The sequence below is a fragment of the Callospermophilus lateralis genome, unplaced genomic scaffold (assembly GCF_048772815.1).
Source record: "Callospermophilus lateralis isolate mCalLat2 unplaced genomic scaffold, mCalLat2.hap1 Scaffold_199, whole genome shotgun sequence".
NCBI classification, from domain to species: Eukaryota; Metazoa; Chordata; class Mammalia; order Rodentia; family Sciuridae; genus Callospermophilus; species Callospermophilus lateralis.
In genome coordinates this window covers 2,105,890-2,131,645 of record NW_027512988.1, presented here as the reverse complement: position 1 = coordinate 2,131,645, position 25,756 = coordinate 2,105,890, and the positions used below count along the sequence as shown (strand labels likewise).

The 25,756-nt window shown below is 47.2% G+C and overlaps 1 protein-coding gene across 1 annotated transcript; it reads right to left on the bottom strand.

Annotated features, from left to right (window-relative positions):
- Positions 1-3,518: 3,518 nt before the first annotated feature.
- Positions 3,519-22,333, bottom strand: LOC143640369 (endothelin-converting enzyme 1-like). The gene is made up of 6 exons (XM_077108210.1): positions 22,303-22,333; positions 14,328-14,393; positions 13,186-13,377; positions 8,668-8,810; positions 7,137-7,251; positions 3,519-3,582 (listed from the first exon to the last, which is right to left on the bottom strand). The coding sequence occupies exons 3-5, from the start codon at positions 13,351-13,353 to the stop codon at positions 7,182-7,184; spliced, it is 381 nt and encodes a 126-aa protein (XP_076964325.1). The 5' UTR covers positions 13,354-13,377; positions 14,328-14,393; positions 22,303-22,333; the 3' UTR covers positions 3,519-3,582; positions 7,137-7,181.
- Positions 22,334-25,756: the final 3,423 nt, after the last annotated feature.

Below are 25,756 nucleotides of genomic sequence, written 5' to 3'. Positions count from 1 at the left end.
TTCTGGCAGCAGGGAGGCAATAATCCCCCTCCGCCTCAGTGGAGCTTCACTGTGCATTTGGGATGGCTGCCTCCTCTTTCCCATCCCCATCTCAAGGTCAAAATTTGAGTTCCAAGTTTTCTCTGAGGAGGTTGGGGTACGACCCTGAAGACAGGTGGCCGTTCTGGGGCAGGAGCGGGGGTGTGAGGGGCTTCACTTTCTCCCCCCACCACCGTGGTGTTTTAGGGCTACGATGCTGGCCAGCTGACCCCAGCCCTGTGGGCTCTGGGCTCAGGGTCAGGTACTGCACCTTTTAGGATCTGCTTCCCCAAGTCTTTTATTTTTTTTTAAATTTCTTAGTTGTAGATGGACACAATATCTTTATTTTTTTATTTATTTAATGTGGTTCTGAGGATTGAACCCAGGGCCTCATGTGTGTGAGGCAAGCGCTTTGCCACTGAGCCAACCTCAGCCCCGCTACCTCCCCCCACCCCATTTTATGCAGTGCTTGGGTTGAACCCAGTTGGAGTCATGATGCGAGGCCAGTGCTCTCCCGCTGAGCTAATCCCCTGATCGCTGTCATGATGCCAGGTCAGCCTCCCTGCCTCCAGAAGCCCTGGGCGCCCCGCCCACCTTGGACCCTCCCCAAGTGGGCACTTGGGATAGCAGGGCGTAAGCCACTCACGTCGTTGAACAATTTGTCCAGTTCCTTGGGGTCCATAATGAAGTTGGGGTAGCCTATCATGTTGTAGATGGCGTCCGCCTGGATGGGAGGGACACAGAGGACTGAGCACCCGCGATGCTGACCAGCTGGCCCCAGCTTTGTGGGCTCTGGGCTCAGGGTCATGCCAAGGGGCGGGGGATCAGGCTCCTCCCCACTTAGGGCTTTCACATCTTTTTGGAAACATTCCCCCCTTGCCTAAGTTATCTTTTTTTTAATATTTATTTTTTAGTTATAGGTGGACACAGTATCTTTTTTTTTTTTTTTTTTACTTTTATGTGGTGCTGAGGATCGAACCCAGTGCCTCACATAGGCTAGGCGAGCGCTCTACGGCTGAGCCACCACCCCAGCCCCCAGTTAATCTTTTGGGTTTCTGATTAAATGTTGCTTCCCCAAGGGAAGCTGCTATGGTCCAAATGTGTCCCCAAAGTTCAAGTGTTGGAACCTTTGGGAGGTGATGAGGTTCTGAGATTCTGAGGCTATGTCCCCTACTGCTGGGGGACTGGGAGCTGTGGAGGGAGCAAGCACCACAGTGGCTTGGTCCACCTCTCTTGTGCGTGCTCTCCTGCCTGTCCACCTTCAGCCAAGAGATGTGTGACACTGGACTTCAGGCTGTCCCCCCAGCCTGCTAGACTGGTCACAAGGCAGGACAGCATCCATGCGTGCCCAGGGGACAGGCTGGCCTCTCCTAGCCCTGCTCTCTCTCTGTTGCTCTTGCCCGGTGCAGGAAGCCTGGGTGGCCCGAGCTCCCGGGCGGCCTCACCTTCTCCTTGGCTGATTTCCGGGTGTCCTCATCCATCCACTTCAGCATGCTCAGGCTCTCCTCAAAGGCCTTCTTGATCTCCAGGATTATCTTGCTGGCCTGAGGAGACAGATGTTGCACCCTCAGCTCTGGGCACTGGCCCCCTGGATGCAACCAGTGCCCCAGGCAGGATGACACTGGACCCGAGGTCAAACTGAGGTTGGCTCAAGGCCTCGGGTTCTGCAGAGTGGGCTAAGAGGGTGGCCATGGCTGTGCTTCCAGACCATGTTCCTAACATGGACAGACATCCCTCGAGACGAGACGGGCCTTCCATGCACTGGTCTCTGTGGCCGAATGAGCTTGGACGTGCCTTGGGGAAGCGGAAAGGTCTGCAGGAGGACTTTTCGGAGCCTTTAGAGTGGTAGAGTGCTCTTTTGGAGCCGTCCAGAAGACATGGCCTCTCCCAGGCTGATGGGATCCTTTTTGATGGAATAGAGCTTTAACACCCAGAGAACTTGATCTGAGAGGCACTCAGAAAGGTCTCAGGGCACAAATGGCAGCTGTTGAGGGTGACGATGCAGGGCAGACCCGGGGGCCAAAGATAGAAGATGGAAGATTCTAGGGAAGGGGAAGGCAAGAGCCATGGGGCTGGGGCCAGACAGACCTGGACTCAGATTCTGCCTCAACAGATTAAAAAAACAAAACAAAACAAACAAACAAACAAACAAAATATATATATATATATATATTAGTTGTAGTTGGACACAATACTTTTATTTTACTTATTTTTATGTGGTGCTGAGGATTGAACCCAGGGCCTCGCATGTGCTAGGCGAGGGCTCTACCGCTGAGCCACCACCCCAGCCCCTGCCTCAGCAGACTGGAAGTGCAATGCTGCCCCTTGACTACAGATACTAGTTACGCAAACAATACCATTAGTGATAAACTATCGCTGCCATTGACTGTAGCTTATTTTGGGCCAGGTGTTCTTTATGTGTAGCATCTCATTTTGTTATGGCCAGGCTGTGTGGGCAATGACCACACAGATTCCATTTTGCCCTGAGACCCCACATCATGTAAGAAAATCTTCTCCCGTGGGAAAGCCCCGTCTCTGCACCCATCAGTGAGCGGTTGCCTAGCACGGCATGTTAGGCGACACAGATGGCAATTCTTATACAACGTAAAAGTGTCCCCTCTTCAGTTCCCATTTTTCTTGGACAAGCTACCCTGTCAGAGGTGTAGATGTTAGTAGCCATTCTTTAACTTGTTCTCAACTAGGGACGTTTTGGCCCACCCTCTTTAGTGCTTATGATTTTAGATCTTATGATGTTTGCTTATGGATCTGAATCATAGCAACAGCCACTTATATGTTAATATGGTTTTGGACTACAAAAGGTGTGTTCGAACCCTGGGAGGGGTCGAAGGGTGTGGACTAGCAGCCTGGCCCTTGGCCCGCCAGCTGGTGGATCCAGACATCAACTGGTGAATAAAGGTTCCATCTCTTGCTTTAAGATCGACTTGGTGGTTTATTGCTGTCTCACCTTAACACCCCTCTGCAGAAGGGACAGCCCCACTTTCATGTCCCAGGTGAGGGGAGAACAGCCAAGTGACAGAGCCAGAATCTGAGCTGGGGGCTGGCTGTCTCCCTAGCACTCAGCCATGATGATCCTCTACCTGCTTGAATAATTCTGTCACCCTCAGAGTAAGAAAAATGTCACTTCCAGGTCAACATTACCTGGTGGGGTCCTTCGCAGACCCAGGAGGTGGAGATGGCTGTGGTAGCCTCATGGGGTCACTGGGAAGATCAAATTAAATAACACAAACAACTGGCCTGGCCTCAACCACGGAAGTCATTTAGCAAGTCACGCCCTGCAGCCTGAGGAAACGGCCTCTGAGTTAAAGAAGGCCCCGGGATCCTGTGGCCTGGAGCAGGAAAGGACCAGGGCAGAGCAGAGTGTGGGCTGTCAGGCTGGGGTGGGGGGCGCCCAGTAGATGCGATGCCCACTCTGTCCACAGGGGAGGTACTTACTATGTTCTTCCTGTCCTCGGCGAAGGTCGCTTTGACAAACATGGGGCCCAGGGCAAAGCCCAGGTTGTTTTCCGTGTCACTCACGCAAAACTTCCAGTGAGGAAGGCAGGTCTGGAAAACACGAGCGCAGAGGGTCACTGGGCACAGTCCTCCTTCTCCCAAGGCCTGCCTGGGAGGTGGCGCCATCGGGGGCCTGTGCTTCCCCCCAGAACTCCAGGGAGACAGACCTCTTCTGACCGCAGAAGTTACTTTAGGCCACCGACACCCCTCATGGCCACCACCTACTGTCTCCTGAGTGCCAGTCTCCATGATTGGCACTTCACGAAGGTCTGCCACTGAGCACCCCTAGCGGGCAGGGATGAGCCACTGGATAGACGGGAAGCAGAAATTTAGTAAGGGCAGTCACTGGTCCAGCAGGTGACAGTAGGTGACAGGGGTGCCACAGGGATGGGAACTCTGACATGCCTGGCCCTCCATCCAGGGCTCCCGCCAACTCCACCTGGTCCTGCTTCCTGGAGGACACAAGGAATCTTGGAGGCGCAGAACCTCGGGAAGCTGCCCATCCACCTGAGCAATGGGAACCTTCCTAGAAGGCCAGGGGCCCAGCCCCATTTACAGCCTCCTAGAGACAGAAGGCCACAGTGACATCGCAAAACTTCAATGTCGGCTTTTTTTTTTTTTTAATGTGCTAAGGATGCCAGGCAGTGCCTCACCACTGAGCCGCACGCCCACCCCAACCCCAGCTCTTTCCTTATATTTTATTTTGAGACAGGGTCTCTCAATGCTCACTGCGCAGACTGGCCTTGAATTTGCAATCCTCCTGCCTCAGCCTCCCCAGCAGCTTGGACCACAGGTGTGTCACTGCACGGGGCTTAAATTGGTTCTTCCTCAGTCTCACCCACAAGCAGTGCTAGCCCACAGGATGCCTCAGTATGAACCAGAAATGGTCTTGGGCTGCAGCTCCCCAGATAAAGAGCTGATAAAGAGCACTGGGAGGGTTTCAGCCCACTGGCCCCCTGCCTGGCCATCCCCCCATGGAGAGTGTGAATGACCAGGTGTGATGACCCTGCTTATGGAAACCGGTCCAGCTGCAGGGTCCTCTTAACCCTGAGGAACAGGCGTGACAACCAGCTTGGGGCAGCCTGCTTTACACCAGCCCTACTGCGAACAACCCAAATGCACATCGGCAGACAGATGAATAAACAAAATGTGGTGTTTTTCTACAGCGACATACCACTTGGCAGCACGGAGGAACCAGCTACTCAGAGATGCCACAACATGATGAATTCCACAGACTCACTGAGCCAGGCAGCCAGGCAGGCAGCGTAGGACTCGGCTGCCCATCTGCAGCACCTCGGGGAGACGCAGGGAGGGGCCCGAGGGCATGCCTGGTAACTGGGCCATGGAAACCTTCTCTGTCCTGACTGGGCTGGTGGTCACACACACGACTTCATTGTCACAAATCAACCAACTGTATCCTTCACCCACACTCTATGCATATGTGTGTGCATATTGTTTTTAAGTGCCAGGGGTTGAACCCAGGGCTTCACACATGCTAGGCGGGCTTTCTTTCTTTTTTTCTTAATGGGGTGCTACGGATGGAACCCAGGGCCACCCTAGCATCACACTAAACTGGTCTATGTCTCAAATTTTTATTTTGAGACAGGGTCTCCCTGGAATTACAGAGTGTGCCACCATGGCCAGGTATATTGAATACTCTATTGTATGTAAATTATGACTTAAATTTTTTTTTCTAGTCAAGAAGGAAGGGAAGGCCATTCTAGTCTAAGTGTAGCCCCTGGATTCTGCTTAGCTGTCGCAACCTGTGTCCGTTTCCAATGGCTGCTTTCTGCTCCCCTCTCCCTCCTGCCCGCTGCCCTGCCAGTCATTGGGCAGCCCACAGCTGGACACAGACTTGGCCTGGATATGCTGAGGCCGAGCACATAGTGGGTCACAGCTAGGGAGCCTCCAACTTTGAGGATGGGCAGAGGCTCTGACGGCTGGATCACGGGCAGATTCTTACTCATCTTCTGCCCGCGTCTCTGGAGAAGCCCATTCACTTTACACACATGCATTTGTCCCCTGAGTGACTCCCCTGCTCGGGGACTGTGCCAGTTCTCAGGAATTAGAGCTGAATCAAACGCAGGCCTGCCCTTGAGGACTCTGTGGAAATGCCCAGAACATCCAGCAGGAGACAGAGGTGCAGTAATGATGTTAACAGCCGTGACAGCACTGAGCGCCTGAGTGCCCAGGGTGTGTAGGCCCCACGCCTAGAATGCTCCAGGGAGACTAAGGGAGAGAAATGAAGCACAGAGAGGTTAAGTCACTGGCCCAAAAGGAGCACTCAGGGAGCAAGTGGCTGTGGTGGGCTTGAGCCCAGAGAGTCTGGCTCCAGTGACTTCCCGCAAAAAGGCCACTCTGACTGGCTACGACAAAGGTTTTGGAATGAGGAGAAAACTCTTTGAAAAAAGAAAGGGTCAGGCAGCATTCATCTGACATGGGGGCCACCTCCAGGCAGAAAAGGAGGGGCCAAGAGGCCCCTGAAGAGGCTGTGCGACTTGTAACTTCTTCACTGTAACCGGAGGAGCCCAGCAGGGAGTGGAGAGGGGTCCCTCCTCCCAACAAGAACTGTAGACTGTAGGCAGGTAGCACGAGGACAGCCGGCCAGGCACCCAGCAGAAGCTTCCACCTTTGGAACCGACTTTACGGCCTGAGGAAAAGGAGCCCAGGGATCAGTCACCCCTTTTCACAGATGGGAAGACCGAGTCCCTGGCCCATTTAAGTGGCCCGCCCAAGGCTGTGTGATAAGAAGCAGAACCTCCCATTCAAATCTCTGCCCAGCCTCCCCTGCTCTGCAGCCGGGGCACACCCAGCCATTCTCTGAGCCTTTGGTACATGAGGGAGGTCAGCCCTGGCACCTCCCAGGCAGGCAGGGCTCCTGGGCACAGACCCACCCCACCCATCTTGGTATTCCCACACTGGGCTTGGGGCCTGGCCCATGTGACAGTGCAGGAGTAACTGTTTGCTGGATGCATAAAAGAGAGGTGACGGCCTCATTCTTGGCATCAGAATTCCTACGGGAGGCAAGCTTCCCCAGCGGGAAGGAGGGAGGCCTGGGGCCTCCTACAGAAGGACCCGCAGAGGTTTGGGGGCACTCAAGATGGGTGGAGCTTACTGGGTCTGGGGCCTGGGACTCCTGCCCCGAAGAGAACCTGAGGCCTGGATCTGGACTGGGGTTCCCCCGACCACAAACAGGGAGGATAATAATCAGGGAACCCTCGTGAGCAGGTGTTTGATGTGTTTGATGCTTCTGAGGAAGAAGTCCCCACCTTTAGAGTCACAGTTACATAAGGAGAGTGCTGACATCTCCACAGCTGGAGTGTCAGAACAGAGACTACCTTCTCTGCAAACCAGCTGAGTTGCTAAGATTCCTCTTTGTGCTTGGCTTAACCACCTCCTTCCAGAAGCCTCTAAGCCACCTAAGTCCCCATCAGTGTTCCCATGACCCCAAATGGACCCTTCAGTGGCCTCTTCATTCTCCTCCTAGACTCAGCCCTCGTAAGTGCCACAGCCCTGAGGGTACAGTGGTCTTTCCAGCCCCCAACCCAGGGCAGAGCACACAGTAGGTGCTCAGCATGAACCTGGGAATCACTGTCACAGCTCACCTTCTTGGTCCCGTACATGACTTCCATGAACTTCTCATCGGCGTCCTAAAAGCGCTGGTCGAGGAAGGAGCTTGTTTTCCGCACCAGGTTCCAGATCATGTAGTTGTTCAGCAGGCTGGGGTGAGAGGACCGCTGGCTCAGAAATGCCCGGGGCTCCCGAACAGCCTCACCCCAGCCTCCTTCCTAGCCTATCTGGGTGCTCGGCTGGCGGCTGCCTTCCAAGCACATGGAATGTAACTCTCCGAGGAACGCCTGGCACTCCACCTAGAACCCCCCAGTGTCCAGTGCAATCACTTGCATACCAGCAGTGCTCAACACATGCTGCTGCTTAGCTGCTTTGTGTCTGAACCTGTGAAGCTGCTGCCTAGAGACTTGCCTGGTGGTGTATGCTACAGTGGGGAGGAGGCTGCCATTCCCTGCTGAAGGCCAGACAGGAAGTAGAGGCCTTAGAGCAGCAGGGGCAGGAAAGGAAGCTCTGGCCACCAGGTTTCCATGAATGACCGTTCCCATGTCCCCCACCCACAGGGCACAGGAACCTATCTGTGGCTGAGTCATGTTTGCAAAGATGTTACCTTAGTACAAAGATGTTCACTATATTGAACATCTAACCTCAACCGGAATCACCCTAAAAGCCTGACTACGGGGAGAGTGTGGCAAATATTGTATGAACAGTTGACGGAATACTATGCAACTATAAAAATGATCCTCACAGAGGGTTTGGGATGGCACTGGGAAATATTCATAATGAAAGTCAAGGCAAGGCTTGGAGCGGTGGCACATGCCTGTAATCCCAGTAGCTCAGGAGGCTAAGGCAGGAGGATAGTGAGTTCAAAGCCAGCCTCAACAACAGCAAGGCCCTAAGCAACTCAGTGAGACCCTGTCTCTAAATAAAATACAAAAAGTTTGGGGATACGGCTCGGTGGTTAAGTGCCCCTGGGTTCAATCATCAGTACTCCTACTACTAAAATAAAAATGAAAAGTCAAGGGAAAAGTAGATTATCCATCTAGTCACGTTAATGAGAAAGAAGAGCTATGGATTGGAAACCTCCCTTCCCTAACACCTTCTCTCCCTGATATGCACACACACAAACACCCCCCAAAATGACCAAGAGTAATATTTTGAATAATTTTACATTTTTCCTATTTTTCTGTAATTTTCAACATTTTTATAAGCCTTTGAAATAAAAAAATAAAATAAAATAAAAAACCCGTAAGTATTAACCAAAAATTATGGGTGGTATTGGCGGAGTCCTGTTCCATGACAGGCACGGTGTTAAAACATGAATCATTTTGAATCCCCTGCTTGGTAGGTGCTATCTGATCCCCATCTTATGGGTGACAGTATGACCCCGACAAAGGACAAGGGACATGCCACAGCTACACAGCTGGCTGAGGGCAGCAGGATTTGAAGCTGCCCAGGGGACCAGCACCCTCTGCTGCCTCTCAGGGAAGCTCACCAGGGTGCAGCACCCTGCGTCCGGCCGCCCTGCCGCCTCCTGCCCCTCCTGCCCAACAGGGCTGCCGGCCTCACCATCTGTCCGTGGCGTTGATGAGCGCGGAGGCCTGCTCCAGGTAGTCCTTGTCATAGACCACGATGGGCTCGGACGCGTTGATCTCCACGGGGTGGAAGATGGCGTTGAGGAAGGGCAGCCAGTTGATGGCCGGTGCCAAGGTCTGCGAGGGAAGGGGACAGCGTGAGGCTGGAGGGTGGCTTCTCCTCAGCCCCGTCTTTGGGTGTCCCTCAGAAGGTGTCATTGTGCCTCTCCCTGGGACCATGGTGCTGATGGAGCTCCAGGCAGAGGCAGCGTCCCCAGGAGCCAGAGGCAAACCTCATCTGAAGCGGAACCAGGGTGGGAGGAGAGGCTGCAGCAGCAGCAGGCACAGCAGCCGCCACCGTCACCACGCCCTTCCCATGTGGCATGTGCCACTGCCCAACTAACCAAGCAGTGGCCACAATTATCCCCATTTACAGAGGAAGAATGGAGCCTCAGACCCCTAACAGTTAAGAATCAGGAGCTGGACTGGGCTCCTGGTCTAGCTTCCTTGCTTATAAGCTGTGCAACCTTTAATAAGTTAATGTGCCCATCTGTGCCTCAGCACCTCATATGAAAAACAGGGATCATCATGACAATGAGTCCCGTGTATCTGGTAACTGGGAGGGTCACACACAGAAGCCAGCACTGTCCCACTCAACAAGAGTATCAGCAGCAGCAGTCTGCTGCAGAGGATCCAACATTCAGGAAGGCCAGCATTGCGGGGGTAAATTGTGGTCCACAAGTGAGGCTGCCGAGTGGGGAGCTGGGACAGCAAAGTTGGTGATGACTGCAACAAGAAGGGAGAGGCCTGCAGCTCAGCCCTGCACACACCAGGCCCCCGGCTATTTGCACTTGTTTGTTTTGGGGAGTTATTGGGGTCTGAACTCAGGGCCACTTTACCACTGAGCCACACCCCCAGCCCTTTTTATTTTGAGGCAGCTAAGTTGCTTGGGGCCTCACTAAGTTGCTGAGGCTGGCCTTGAACTCTTGATTCTCCTGCCTCAGCCTCCTAAGCTTCTGGGATTATAGGCATGCACCAGCATGCGCCAGCTCTGTTTTTTTTTTTTTTTTTAAGTATTTTTTGAGTTGTGGGTGGACAGGATGCCTTTGTTTTTATTTATGTATGTTTATGTGGTGCTGAGGATTGAACCCAGTGCCTCACCCACATTACGAGAGCGCTCCACCACTGAACCACAACCTCAGCCCCAGCAGCTCTGTTTTAAGGTGACCCAAAAAAGACCCTGTACCCAAGGGCTTTCCAAAGAGAGACTTGGCTTTTCATAACTGTCAGCTCCCAACAGATCTCGCTTTCCCTTTGGCACCCCAAGGTGCCCTGCGCAGAGGTTTCTCCCCCAACACCTCCACGTCACGGCCAGCATCTCCTGCAGCAGCAGCCTCCAGCCATGCGAGCTATCCCTCTTGAGGTTGCAGATTTTTGTTATAAAGTCCTACAACATTTTAAAAATAAATTGTGGTAAAATATCTTGCACATTTATAATCCCAGAAACCCAGGAGGCTGAGGCAGGAGGATCTCGAATTCAAGGCCAGCCTCAGCAACCTAGTGGGACCCTGTCTCAAAATGAAAAATAAAAAGGCCTGGGGATGTGGCTCACCCAGCTGCAGATGACTTTTGCAAGACTTGAACTCTGTGCTTTCCACTTCCTACCCCCACCTGTCTCTGTGAGCCTGACGCCGGCCCAAGTGGCCCAACTTACGTGCAAACACATAGGATTCGGGCTTCAATGCTGGCATGTGTCCCTTGGTGTCACCTCCTCAAGCAGAGCTGCACAATGTGTCTGCTCTGGCCCTGTATTCCCCACACGCTCAGTTATTTTTAGTGTGCAGTTTTACAGAACATGAGGCTTTGGGCTGCATATCTCGTCTTTTAGCAAAGACGCCTCTATATGTCAGTCACTTGGATGGGCACCTGACTTAGCTAGCAATCCCAGAAATTACGATCATCGCTTAAGACCCACCAAAAGTGACCCTGGGCCTGGCAGATTTCAAACCCCATTCTCTATTCTCTTGAAAGGGTGAAATGTAAGACAAAAATGGGAAGTGAGAAATGCATTCCCTTCATACAGGAAAACCGTACCCATAAAGCCACCTAAGATCCACCCCGCCTGCTGGGACAGGCAGTCAGCCACAAGACCCCCAATTCACAGAGGCTGAGTTTGCTGATCAGGGAAGGTGACTTTCCTGAGGTTATATGGCTTACTGTGGGTGTATTTGGCGGGGTGCTGGGGATTGATCTCAGGGCCTTGAGCAGGTAAGCACAGGCTTTACCACTGGGCTCCACCCCAAGGCCATTGTTCCTGGGTTTGTTTGTTTATTTATTCATTTATTTTTATTTATTATTATTTCTTACATACATGACAAGGTTTATTTATTTTTATTTTTTAATTTTTTTTGGTTGTAGATGGACATAATACCTTCATCTATTTATATGTGGTGCTGAGACTTGAACCCAGTGCCTCACACGTGCAAGGCAAGCGCTCCACCACTGAGCCACAACCCCAGCCCCTGCTCCTGGGTTTAAGTGGACATCGTATCTATTGGGGAACAAAGATCTCAAAGGACAAATGAGGCTGGGGATGGAGCGGGGGCAGCTCCCAAAGGCGGTATTGTGCTGGTACAAGTCATAGACCAGGTCTCAGTAGGGGGCTGATTGGCATCATCCCTGGGTGAATGTTCCCACCAACACTGATGGCAAACCCCCACAGGGCTGGGAAGAGAAGCACACAGTGGGCCCTGAGCCAGCAAGCGCCAGCACAGCCCTGTCGCCCAGCTGTGACATGAGCTGGTGACATGAGCTGGGCATTAGGAGGCCTAGATCAGAGTCCCCAGCAGGAACCAGCTCTGGGCACTGTCTATCCTTTTCCTAAGATGGGGTCAGCGACCCTGCCCCCAGAGCTGACTGCCATAGGCCTCTCTGCCTGGCCTCCCCTGTGGCCCAGAGCCTCCCCTCTCCCTAGCAGGAGACTCTCAGGCCAATCTCTACATTTCTGTGGCCACAGAATTCAGAGGTGTGTGATGAGACCTTCAAACTGGGTCCAACAATCAGGGTCACCTGACTGCATGGCCTGGGGCAAAGACCTGGGAAAGTGGGTTAGTTTCCTGAATGTCACCAGTTACAGGGCTCACGAGAGCTTCATGAACTGAGGTGGCGGATCCTGGCACAGGGTGAAGCATCAGGTGGGGAAAGCCCAGGATCTGCTGCATCTGGGGCCAGGTGGCGCCCTCACCCCCGGGGCCCAGCAGCCTCCCCGCTGGACCATGTAGTTCGGGTATCCGGTCAGCCCTGGGACTCAACACTCCCAAACTGCTGTCCACTAGGCCAGGGTGGAGCAGGGCTGGCTGTAGTCCTTTGTCTGGGGCCAGAGGGACACACACTTCACCCAGGAAACCCAGTGGAAGCACGACTTCTGGAATGAAGCCTACGAGGCCCTGCACACACCAAGGTCCCCGCGGGGCAGGTGTACACTCAGCTTCCCCAGCCCCTCCCCACCGGGCCCCAGCGTCCTGCTTCTCTCGCCCACAGCACTAGGCAGGGAGACTGGGATTGTTTCTTAGTGTCCCCACTAGACCAGAAGCACAGGAAAGCAGGGCCCAAGGTGGCTCCTGATACATGTGTCAGATGGAGGAGGAAAAAAGGGCAGGAACTTCCTCCTCGAAGGAAGAAGGAATGGATGGGTGAGGAGCGGGGAGAAGACTGGCCAGTGGAACCCACTGCAGGCGCAGGGTCCGCCCCAGCAGAACAGCAAGGGCCACCAGGTGCTCCTGCCTGAGGGCAAGGAACTGGGAGATACGTGGAACCACTCTGCTCATTCCTCGGAGACCAACAGGGCCCAGGACAAGCGGGTCAGCAACAGCACACGGGCCAGAAAGAAGGAAGCAGTAGAAAGTCCACCCCAGGCCCTGGAGGCCTGAGCAGCCACCAGGGGGCAGCCTCGGCAAGGCTGACCTTCAGAGGGGACAGCAGGTCTCTGGTGACTCACACAGTTTCACAGAAAGTGCAGGTCTGACTCCCCGTTACGCTTCTGGATATTGCCTAGGTACATGGTCAAGAGCTGAGCCAAGCCTGAGTCCAAGGGCCAGCACCCCTGCCCTCAGGAGCCTCCGGGACCTGACCATGTCTCTCCATCTCCTGTTCAGCAAAGGGAGAAGCAACGTAGGAATCCACACCCCACCTTTACTTAGTGCTCTGTGCTGGATGACTGGGAATGCCCCTGTCCGTGTGAGCCTTACATCACAACCATGGAGCTGCTAGGGAAACGCTGTCACACGAAGCAGCCCGGCGAGGGAAGAAGCCTGGCTCTGGAGTCCCTTTGCACTCTGTGGTCACTAGCAGGTAATCTTACTTGTCTGAGCCCCAGTTTATCTGTAACCTGGGCATAAACACCTCCTCCCAAGGGTGGCTTTATGGTCATGATGAAGTTGGTATGACCCCTCCCCCCAAGAGCCCTGTCCGACTCCAGTGGCCCTGCACCTGCAGTAGCCGGTGCACAGGGTACCTGCAGCTCGGCGGCCGTCACTTTGTGGTAAATGAGCTCCTCGTCCCGACGCTTCTCCTGGGGAATGGTGATATTGGCCAGCGCCGTCTCAAAGTCCAGGATCTGCTGCATCTGGGGCCGGATGGCGTCCTCATCCCCGCTGCCCAGCAGCTTCCCAAGCTGGACCATGTAGTTCAGGTATCCAGTCAGCACCTGTAGGGCCCAGCACCCCCAAACTGTCTGTCAGTGGCTGTCACCTGCCACCCAGTGGGCCAGGTGAGGCCGGCCCAGCTGCGGCCCTGTGCATGGGACCCAGGAAACATGCTGGAAAATAGCTCTGGGGAGGATTCTGGCGCTGTGTGTCTTCACTGGTGTCCGTGGCGCTCCTGGTAAAGCCCACCGCCTCTGCACACACACAGGTCCCTGAGGCTGGCCCCTGCTGCTCTGGCCCTGCCTTCAGGGCTCGTCCTCAGCCATCTTCCTGTTCTGGAAATGCACCTTTTCTCAACCACCCTCTGCCACCACGTCCCTAGAGCTGAATCAAGTCCTTTCTCGGCTCCCTCTGCCCTGATCACAATGTATACAGTTGGCATCTAGTTGGGTGGTCCGTTAAGTAATGTCTCCCTCTCCTACTGGACCTCAAGCCCCGTGGACAGGTGAGTGAACCTCAGTGGGCCGGGCAGGGGAAGGGAGAGCTGTGAGCGGTTGGAGGTGATCTGGTTGTGGCTCTGGATCTCCCCACTTACTGGCTGTGTGACCTTGAAGAGGTCACTTCTGTGTCTGAGACTTATTTCTTCCTCTGTATAGGGCAAGGTAAAATGAATATCCATTTGACAGATGAAGAAAATGATGTTCAGAGAAGCTGAGTGACTTTGGGGTGACTGGGAGGGTTAGAGGTGAGGTATATATAAGGTCTGAGACCCTCAAATGGTGGGGGCTGCTACTGCCACCTCTCTACAATGGGGACAAATGACACCTAACCCCTGCCCTTTGTGCCCACAGTGCCTGCATATGAACTAGCAAGCCTGGGGGCATCCCTCCCCTGCCTGGGCTGCCTGTTGCCCATCAGGAAAGTGATACCCCTGTGTTCCCCCAGCTTCTAAGACCTGCCCAGGTATGCTGTGGAGGACACGGTGGGAGAACCACCGCAAAGACGCACTCACCTTCTCGTTTTCAGTCTTGTTCAGGCAGTAATCTCTGGAGGGCAGGCCCAGGCCAGACTGGTCCACCTAAAGAGGGAGGCAGAGTGAGAGGAAGGCCCTGCTTGTGTGTCTCCTGCGGCCTCTGCCTGCCCCAGGACTTCTCACACCAGGCACCGAGGACCAGCTCATGTTCCAGCAGGAGCACAAGCTGGTAGCCGAAGTCACAGATGGGATCACTCAGTGATAAGACAGACACGTTCCTGCCCACCTGTGGGGTCAGCTGCAGGGACCTGGGCCTTTCTGAGGGCTGGACAGAGCCTCCTTCCTCTTTAAACACCCCTTGGCTTCAGCAATGCACCCTACTTCTCTAAACCCTTCCCAAGTGGCGAGGAGCCAACACAGGTGACTTAACCTTAACCCAAGTTACTTAACCTTTCTGATCCCCAGGTTCCTTGCCCAGAAAGTTAGGGAGATAATACCTAACCTTCAGAGCTGGAATGAGGATTCAAGAGGACGGTGTCAGTACAGGGTTTCCTGAGAGTGGGGCAGGCAGAGGAGGGTCAATTCCTGATGGCTACCATTGGAACCTTCTGGCTATACCTTGACGCACCTTGGGTAGCTGCTATTATATAGTTCATTAGGGTGAAAAGGGAAGTGTAGCTCAGTGAGGTTGAGCCTCTTGCTAAGGTCACACAGTGAGTGTGTGGCACAGTTGGGGGCTGAGAACTAAGCCTTTATGACCCCTAATCTGGGGGCTCTCCTGGGTGTGCTGTTCCTCAGCCTTGGGCAGGCTCTGGTGGGAGAGATGGACCAAAAGCATTCTAAGCAGCACCACAGAGCCAGAGGCTAAGGGAGGGGACAAAGAGGTGGCTACAGCTGTGCACAGAAGTTGATATCACTCGTCACTTCTGAGGCCCACGATGAGCTGCCCACCAAGATGGGTAGTCTGCCCTCTCATAGTCTCTTGCCTATAAAAATCTCACTGTTTGGGGCTGCCAGAAATAACCCCGGCTTAGAAACCAGAGCCTGCTGCCTCGGCCCAGGGCAGGTCTCCCTCCACCCCAGGAGGCCACACCCTTTCCTTGGCCCAGGCCTGCTCAGTGGTGCCCCTAAATTCAATCCCTGTTACCCACACCCCAAATATCTAAAATAAAACAATGATGTCAAGCAATCTAAGTAAATTTTCAAGAATGAGTGAAATAATTATTATTATTTTTAAAAGGAGTATTATCTTTAAGGACAGACTACAAAGATTAAGGTGAAATCCTAAAAGTGACGAGAAGAACTCTGCTTTCAATATGGTCCAGAAAGCTCCTAAAAATAGCTTCAATAAATCCTGGAGGGCAGGGAGGGGGGAGAGGGAGGGAAGGAGGGAAGGAGGGAGAAAGAGAGGAACACAGTTAATCCTCAGTATATATGGGGTACCAGGATGAATGAGTTGCTCTTTTTAATAGGTCTTAGAGACCAGAACAGGTGAGTTTCCCATTCCAAAAGCTTTGTCCAGCAGGCAAGCATCCATAACCTCAAGCTATTACAATTACAACAGGAAACCCATTATCTTCCTGGCCTGAAGAAAAAGAGGACCCAGCCAGGACAGCCACAATCACCAAAAAGTCAGGACAGAATTCCAAAAGGAAAAAGACACCCCCACCAAAAAAAGCCAAATTTCTGGTATATATTTTCCCCAGTCTTTAAGCCCACATTAAAGGACAGGCCCAAGCCAGTTTGCAGCTGAGGACAGACAAACAGACAGAGATCTGAGCAGGTGCTATCCTCAGCCAAGTTAGAATTTGAGTTTAACAAAATTAAAGGCTCACTAAAACAAAGAAATAAAAAAAAACCCTTGAAAACAACCTTTGAAAGAAACCAAAATTTCCACAAATAACACTGATAATATTTAAAATTCCTTGGTAAAAAATGTGATTCAATCTCAAGGGAAAAGATAGTCAACAGAGAGTAAGTTCAAAATGATAGGTTAAGATTTTTAAACAAGGACATAAAAACAGATACTATAAATGTGCTCAATGAGGAAAGGACACAGGAAGGTAATGAATGAAAAAAACAGTAATCTAAAAGAAAACAAAAACATTTTTTAAACAGCAAATTAAATATCTAAAATAAAATTTCCTAGAAGAGACACAACAGGGAAAAGAATAAGTGAATTTGATGACAGATGAACAGAAATTATTCAACTGAAGAAAAGATTAAAATAACCAGGGCTTCAGAGACCTAAGGGGAAGATATTAAAAAGCTAGCCATAGATAGTAATGACAGAACAGAGAAAACAGAGTAGGAAAAATATTTTCATAATGACCCCCCAGAAAATTTACAAATGTGACAAACTTGCCCATTAAAGACTCTACTCAGTCCAACTCATACAGGTCAAATACAAAGAAAACCAAACACAGGCATATCATAATCAAATTGCTGACAACCAAAATTAAAGAGAAAACTCAAAAATTACTAGGAAGGGATATATTTCATAGAGAGGAACAATTCAAATTACTGTAGACTTGTTTTCAGAAACTGTGGATGCTAACAGATGTGGCAAAACCATCCTTAAAGTGCTTGGAGATCGGGTTGGGCATGGACAGAAGAACAGGGAGAGCAAAAGTATCCTTCAAGAATAAAGGTGAAATAATGACAATTTCAAGTAAAAGAATACTTAAGAATTCATTCCCAACTAACTTCAGTACAAAAAACACTAAAAGAAGTTCTTCAGGCTGACAGAAAATGTTATCGGAGGGAAACCTGGATCTTGAGTAAGGAAAAAAAAAGCATCAATAAGTAAAAAGACTTTCTCCTTTTAATGTCTTTAAAACACAGCTGTTTAAAGGGAAAATAACATTATCTCATAGGAGTCACAATGCTTTTAAATATAATACACAAGGCAATAACAGCATGGAGATGAGCAACTGGACCCATAAGGTAAACAGACACGTAGGTCAAAAGATTTCTGCATTTTATGTGAAGTTGTACAATATTAACTCTCAATAGTCTATGAAAAGTTAATGATGTATTTTAAAATCTAAAGAAGCTAACCAAAACAAAAGACAGAGGCATTGTTAAAAAGTCAGTAAAAAACCTAAAATGGAGTCCAAAGAAAATCCAAATGTCAGAAAAAGGATGGAAATATAGTCAAACAAAATACACTTACATGAAACAAACAGAAAACAAATAAATTAGAAAGACCTAAATCCAGTCACACAAATAAAATATTCCATTTTTATCTAGAAGGAAGACAGAAAAGCAATCAAACATATTCCTCCTTTCAGTAAGAGTACACCTCATTGCTCTGTGAGCTCATAAAGTTCTTGCTGCTGTTCTTCTTGAACAAGGCAATTATATTTGGGTTTGGTGGTTAGAAAAAAAGGTGAAAATATTACAATTGCACTTACACATTAAACAAAAAAAGATACAATGCTATACCAGTGTGAAAACTGCATACAAAGGGTTTTTGTTTGTTTGTTTGTTTTTATAATACCCATTACGACCATAAGTCAGTACCAATAAAGCAGTTTCTGTATAACTATCAAGTACATTTTAGTGAATTTTTGCTGATTACCTAACACAATTTGCTATTTAAAAACAGCTATGTGAGCAATCTCTATTCTTAACTTAATTCCACAAACAATTCTATTCATTTCCCGTAATGAGGCCCATGTACTCCCTGTGTTCAAGTCTTAGACCATTAATTCCTATAATGGCAACACACTCTGCCTCTCCAGAGAAACTCTGTAAAAATATTCCTTTCATATTTTTCCTACATTTAAAAAAAATTCTTCCTTATATACACTTTGAATTACTAATCATTTATTTCTGGATTCATAAAATAAAATTCTACATTCACCATTTCCATTTTTGACCATTTACATACTGGTTAATTAATTTTCTGCTACCCAGCCTCTTCCTAGATTATACCAGCAAAACCCAGTGTCAGACACAAAGCACATTCTCAGTGGATATTTGTCCACAGGATAAATATTTCCGGTTACCAAAAGCATCATATATATATATATATATATATATATATATATATATATATATATATATATATTATATATATAATATTATATATATATAATATATATATTTATATATATATAAAATAAAGGCTATGCTCTTGTTCTTCATTTCTTACGTTTCTATAGCAGAGGTCAGCAAACTTTTGCTGTAAAGGACCACACAGCAAATATTTTAGGCAATCAGCATTCAATTGCTCTCCATACCAACTCCTCAATTCTACTACTATACCACAAAAGCAACCATAGACAATATGTAAACAAGTAGGAGTGGCAGTGTTCAATAAGTTTTATTTATGAAAATAGACAATGAACCATGGGCTATATTTCCCCCATCCCTGCACTAAGACATAAAACCTTATGAACCACTTGGCCTCCCTCAGATTTAAACTTTGGGTCTCTCTTTTATATACTTTCACTTCTGTTTCCAAAAAAAACCTTAAAAACTGAAAGCACCTGCCTTTCATTATGTGCTCTGATTTTATGTTGTAACCCCTGAATGGCTCGTTTAGTTTTGTGATTTTGTCCTCTATGGATAATAAATTTCCAAATGCACATTCCCAGTTTTAAATTCAATTCTGCATTTTGGATCCTGAGCCTCCAAATTTCTACTGAAAGCATTTATTTTTAGTAATTTGCCATCACTTAAAATACACAATATCTAAAGCCAAATTCATCAAATAACTTTCATTTATTCCTCCTATGCCTATGGACAATATCAATCCTTATTAATATTTCTAACACCACAAGTAGTACTATAATCATCCAAGTCAACCAGATTTGTAAACTAGCAGCATCTTTGATTCCCCTTTGCTTCTTTCTCCACCATCCTTATAATTATTTTTTTTTCTTATATCTCCTGAGTTACTTTTTACATTGGGCTTTTGTGACATATCTATTTAACTCCTGAGCAAGAGTCACTCTTAATCATCCTAAAACACAATTTCATAATACATCACCTGCTTATAATGTAATCTTCCTAAAATACTTCTCCAAAAAACCCATTACTCCCAGATTTAAGAGGTAAATGAGCATTTTCAGTACTTCACTGTCAACAGAATCTCAAATTCTTCAATCTGAAAAGGAATGTTTATTCTAATCTGTTCCACAAGTGTTTATTGTAAACAGTGTTTCTAACCCTAAAAAAAATATATTAATTTTCTTACAATGGCACATGTTAGTGTCATCATCTAGCGAGGATTATAGGCACTAGGGTCAGAGATGCACAAGAATCACAGACCTTGCATTCAAGGAGTGAACTCTGGTGCCTTACCATTCAAACACTCTTGGTTACATCCAACTGTAATCACAAGGCAGATTAATACTCCTACATGGTTTCAGTCAAATATTTTATGGTTCTTTAGTGTTTCTACCTTTTGTCCATTTAATCAAATCTCACTAATACAATGCTCACCTTCAATTCCATATTTTTTGTACAACTTGCTCAGCTTCCCTAACCTTACTAACTTCACCTTAATACTAGTATCGTATTTATAAATCTGTGTCATACGGAATGGAAGTTACATTGTTTCTTGAATCAACACCAAATAATATGTCGCCTCAAATTAAGAATAAAGACCACACTTTCAGCTCTTAAACTGTTATCACCTATAATACTGAACGCATAAAAGCAGCAATAAAAAAGTTTTTATGTACACAATGACACTGCTACTCAATATAAAAACTTGTTTCCTAGTAGCGGATTTAAACTTTTACTTAACCTACTTACATTCATTCCAGTCCTGATAAACAGCTTGATTTTGCAAGGCAGCCTTTATAAAGGAAACAACTGATGACCAAGAATCAGAACAAAAATAAACAAACCAAAAGGCACTCAGCTGAACCCCTGACATTAGCACAGTGCTCTATGGAATAAATTAAAGCACTCATGCATATGTATTATTGTAACTTGTAAGCAAAAATTGCTGCTGTGAACAGATTTCTAAATTTTGAACTTAGTCTAAACCTTAAAAAAAGTAAAGTATTTTAAGAATGTTCACACTTTAGAAGTCAATAATTTTATCAATAAGCTATCCCAAAATTCATTTTATTTTAGAATAAGTTAAAATTAGTTGGAAAATTTGGCCATTATCTATGTAAATAAAGCCTCAACAATAAATTTACCAAACTATTAATCAAAGCAGAAACTAAACTCTGCAGAAATTAACAGAAAGCAAAACTTTACAACAGATTTTCTACATTTACAACATGAAATTAAAAATTACTAGATACATGGAGAAATAAAAATATAACCGTTAGGAATAAAGCATGCCATACAAACATACAGAGATGACACCAATGTTGACATAAGAAGAAAAGAATTTTAAAAGAGTTATAAATATTCAAACACTATAAGCAAAATATGGTTACAAAATAAATGAACAGAAACTCACTGTACAGCAAACTATTTAAAAATGGGATTCTAGAATCAAAAAATACAATACTTGAAAATTTCACTGAGTAAGCTTAACAATGGACTAGAACAGAAAATATGATAAGTGAAACTGAACACATCTCAATAAAAAGTTTTCAGTAGGAAAGAAGAAAATACTGCAAAACATGAATAGACCATCAGCTAAAAGGTCCAAAACATGGAGTATCAGAAGTAGATGGGAGTGAATAAACTGTCAAAACTTTCTCCAAAATCAGTGAAAAACATCAACTTGCAGATCTAATTTGCTGAAAAATCTCTATGCGGAACCATAAAGCAAATCTCACCAATTTGCACAATTGTCAAAATGCTAAACTACTTGTGTAAAAAAAGAAATCCTAAATTTCATCAGAAAGAAAAAAGACAATTTACAGTAAGGGGAAAATGATACCAAGAAACACTACTTCTCATCAGAAATAACGAAGGCTAGAAGGTAATAGGATGACAGACACCCTTAAAGGGAGAGGAGGAAAAACAAAAGTCATCTCAGAATCACAGACCATAAATGTAAACTGCAACATATACCAACTGAAGATTTTAGACTGAAGGAAAATGATATGAGATGAAATTTGGATTCACACAAAGAAAAGAAAAATACGAACAGCAAATATGTGAGTAAGGATAAAAGACTATTTCCTTTCATCTTTAAAATGCATGTGATTGTTTAAATTGAAAATCATAAAATCCTTTTGAAAACTTTATGGTATTTTTAGGACAAAGAACATAAAAGAGTTAATGGAACAATACCTGTTTAGATTCTTAATTTTATAATAATGACATAATATAAACACCAAGTACACTGTGATAAGAGTATATATTATAATCCCTATCAAAATCCCTGAAAATAAAGCAAGTATAACTAAAAATCCATTAGAAGGATTAAAACTGAATACAAAAACTATTTGATTAATCAAAAAGAACAGAGGTACCAAAATATTACTATGATGGAACTAAATATAACACACCAATGAGTACAAAATGTTAGACTGTAGAGCAACTAGAACTCTCATATATTTGGAAAATTCTTTGGCACTTTTTCAGGAAGTTAAACATACTTCTACAATTTGACCTAGAAATTCTACTCACAGTATTTACCCAGAAGAAATGAACACAAACAGAATTACACAGAACTATTTATAGAGCTTTGTTCAAAATAGTCAAATCCATGAAATAATCTTAATGCCTAGAGATACCTAAATGGATAAATAAATGGTTTATCAGCACAATGCAATACTACCATTTAGCTACAAAAAGAAAAACTACTAACAAACACAACTTAGTGGGTCTTTTCGATAAAAGAAACCAGACACAAAAGATATCCTGTATCATTCTACTTTTATAACATTGTAGAAGTGGCAAAACCAATCTAAATATGATTTAGATAGCAAAACCATCAAATCAGTGGTTGCTTGGGATGGGTAGGAACTGGCTGGAAAGGGACATGAAAGATTTTTCTTTTTTAATATTTTTCAGTTGTTGATAGGCCTATATTTATTTATATGTGCCTGGGCTTTTTCACCCCAGAGATGGAGGATCCTCTTACCAGATGGAGTTCTTGACCTTGTGTTGCTGCTTGTTGGCCTCTGTCCCTGGCAGCCCGGGCTCAAGGGCTGGCAGAGCCACCCCCGAGTTGGGGGCGCTGGGGGGAAGCTGCTGATGGGCATCAGGCTGCTGTGGTGGCGGCTGTTGTTGTTCCTCTGCCATCGCTGCTGGAGGGGTGGGGGAGAGGAAAGGAGGGAAGATGGAGGCGCCGGGAAGGGTGAGGGAAGAGACGGGGAGGGGAGGGGAGGAGAAGGGGGGAGGGGGGAGGGGTGGAGGGGGGAGGGGGTGGAGGGGGGAGGGGTGGAGGGGTGGCGGGGGTGGAGGGGGGAGGGGTGGAGGGGGAGGGGGGAGGGGGAGGGGGGAGGGGGAGGGGAGGGGAGGGGGAGGGGGAGGAGGGAGGAAAGAGACGGGGAGGGGAGGACGAAAGGGGGGGAGGGGTGGAGGAGGAGGAAGGAAGCTGGATAAGCTAGGCCTATACCCCAGGGCTCCAGTAAGTCGCTTTCGCCTGCCGCCTGGGGGACATCACCGGGGAGACCAAGCGGCTCCTCACATCCGGGCGCTTCACCGCGGCAGAGGCATGGCGGCGCCCCTCAGCCCCCCCGCTGCCTTCTCCCGTCAGCGGCTGGGGCTGGGGGGTGAGGAGGGGGACGTCTGAAGCCGAGGTGTTGGGGCAGGCTCCCGCCAGATCCGAGGAGAACTGCCGCTCGGAGACTTGGCGGCCCGGCCTTCCTTCCTTGTCCCCGGGGCTTTCTACTTCGAGGTCCCCACGCTGCTGCAGCCCCAAGCTCCGCTCCACGCCACGCCCCACGTCACCGCCGCCGCCGCTCGCTCCCGGCCCCGCCCCCGCCGCTGCCCAGCCAGCCCCGGAGCGGCCCAGCGCGCGCAGCCGCAGTGCGGCCCAGCGCGCGCAGCCGCAGTGCGGCCCAGCGCGCGCAGCCGCACTGCGGCCCAGCGCGCGCAGCCGCACTGCGGCCCAGCGCGCGCAGCCGCACTGCGGCCCAGCGCGCGCAGCCGCACTGCGGCCCAGCGCGCGCAGCCGCACTGCGGCCCAGCGCAGACTGCACTACACCTACCGCTGGGCTGGGGGGCGTGTGGACTAGTGTGTGCGGTGCATGGGGCAGGGGTCCGGGAGGGGGGCACACGGGCGCGGAGCACGCGGCTGCGGACGGTGGGCGCGGGCCGGTGGGCCTGGGGACTGCACCTCCGGGGGGCCGTAGCGGTGGAGGGGAGCAGGAAAACTTGGGGGAGGTGCTGGCAAGAGAAAGAACTTGCGTGAGGAGGAGAAACCAAATTGAATAATATTTAGCGTGGATTCTTTTTTTTTTTTTTTTTTTTTTGATATCTTCAAATCAAGTAAAGTGAAATTGGTCAATATCCCCGCAAGAATGTAAAAATACATTCTTGGATAACCAATGTAGTAATTAGCCTCAGAGAAGTTCAGATACTATATCCATGAAAATAATCAAAAGTGATATTAAAACTTAAAAACTTGATTTTTAAAAATTATTATTTTTTAATTGTAGTTGGACAGAATACCTTTATTATATTTATTTTTATGTGGTGCTGACGATGGAATCCAGGGCTTTGCATGTGCTAGGCAAGCACTCTACCACTGAGCCACAACCCCAGCCCCCCAAAAAACTTGATTTTTGATATGAAAAATTGAGAAGGTATGTATCAGCAATAGATTCTCTTTGAAAGGATGACTGTCAGATGAACTTCGACAAAATAAATAATGAATTCAAGATGTATGAAGAGGGGCTGGAGTTGTAGCTCAGGGGTAGAGCACTTGCCTAGCATGTGTGAGGCACTGAGTTCAGTTCTCAGCACCACTTGTAAATAAGCAAAGGTCTATCAACAACTAAAAAACATTTTTTTAAAAAGTATTTAGATATGAAGTTCAAGAATCAGTGGAGAAAGTATTTAACTTGTTGTCTGGATATGGCATATGTTTAAAATTATTAACATAAAATTAAAATCTAGATTAGTTATTGGTAAACTTTTTCTGTAAAGGGACAGATAGTTAATAACTGGTTTTGTAGCCCGTACAGTCTTTTGTTACAACTTCAACTCCGCTGCTGTTGTGTGAAAGCAGCCATAGATAAGGTGTAAATGAATGGCATGCCTGTGTTTTAATAAAATTTTATTTGCTAAAAGAAGGAGCAGGAGGACAACTCCTGTTCTACATAATTGCAACGTAAGAATGACAGGGATAAGCCATGTTGAACAGATAGGAGGGAAGTTCTAAAACCATGATACACACTCACATACACAATCAGTTTGCAAGAAAAAAATTCAAATCATCAGTAATTATACAACAAATGGATGAAATTTCTTCAATAGAAAGAACCCAAAATTTGGTGAAACAACATCTATTATAAATTATTTAGAAGCACATCTAAGAAGGAAGTTGAAAATAAAAGAACATGCAAAAATAAATCAGGCAACTACTACTAAAAAGAAACATGATAACCATGCTGGACAAGAAAGAATTTGATGTGAAAGGATTCAACAAGATAATTCCTATTTGGGAATAATACCATTCCATAAGAAGCTTTGCTAATAATGAACCTTCATAAATCTCACATTATAACATCAAAAGTCACAAATATAACTTCTAAGTAAAAACTGGTAAAAATGTAAGTAGAAAAGAAAAATGCACAGCCATTTTGGAAGACTTTAATACATATCTCAGAAAGTAACAGATTAGGGAGAAAAAAATTAAGGGTAGAGAGACTTTGAATAACACAATAATGAAATGATAGTATAAAGGACTTTGTACATAATAAAGAGTGAATGCACAATTTCTTCAAACACACATGAAACATTAACTAGTTGCTAAAAACACAAATAAATTGTTAATGAATTCCCAGATAAGAAATCATGTTTGATCATACTGTAATAAATTTTGAAATCAATAAACAAATTAGTAAAAATTATAACCTTAGAGATAGAAGCCACTTCTTTAAATAACTTTATTAAAAAGAAATTTGACATGCTCTTATTTAGAAATGAAAATTCCTAAAAAGTGTTGGACATGACTATGCAAACCAGAATTATGCTAAGTGATCTACATAAATTGTCTTTTTATTTTCACAATAATCTTGAGAGTTTAATTCCATTATCGTCTCATTTCACAGATGAGATTGAAACAAAGCTTTGTTAAATAAGCTGCCCCAGGGCACACAGTCCATAAATAACAGAGTTGGTATTTATACCTAGATAGTGTGATCCAGAGCCAGTACACTGAACCACTACAACAAGAATGACGGTGAAAACAACACAAATTAAAATCCACAATACTCAGAAGAAATGGCTAACCAGGAACGCAAAAAAATATAAGGGAAAAGAAAGGAAGTGTATTACTAAAGAAAAACCCAGAAATAAATGGGGGAGGGGTGGGTTGCAGAAAAAAAGCTGAAAAGTTTACTCTTTGAAAAGAACCAAAATGTTAA

What these genes read in the sequence shown, in the direction of transcription:
- LOC143640369 (XM_077108210.1), bottom strand. Translation starts at nt 13,353, where the DNA reads ATGGTCCAGCTTGGGAAGCTGCTGGGCAGCGGGGATGAGGACGCCATC. An exon ending in TGACGGCCGCCGAGCTGCAG is followed by an intron (nt 8,811 to 13,185) that starts GTACCCTGTGCA and finishes CTTCCCTCGCAG; the next exon opens with ACCTTGGCACCGGCCATCAA. An exon ending in ATCAACGCCACGGACAGATG is followed by an intron (nt 7,252 to 8,667) that starts GTGAGGCCGGCA and finishes CTCTCACCCCAG; the next exon opens with CCTGCTGAACAACTACATGA.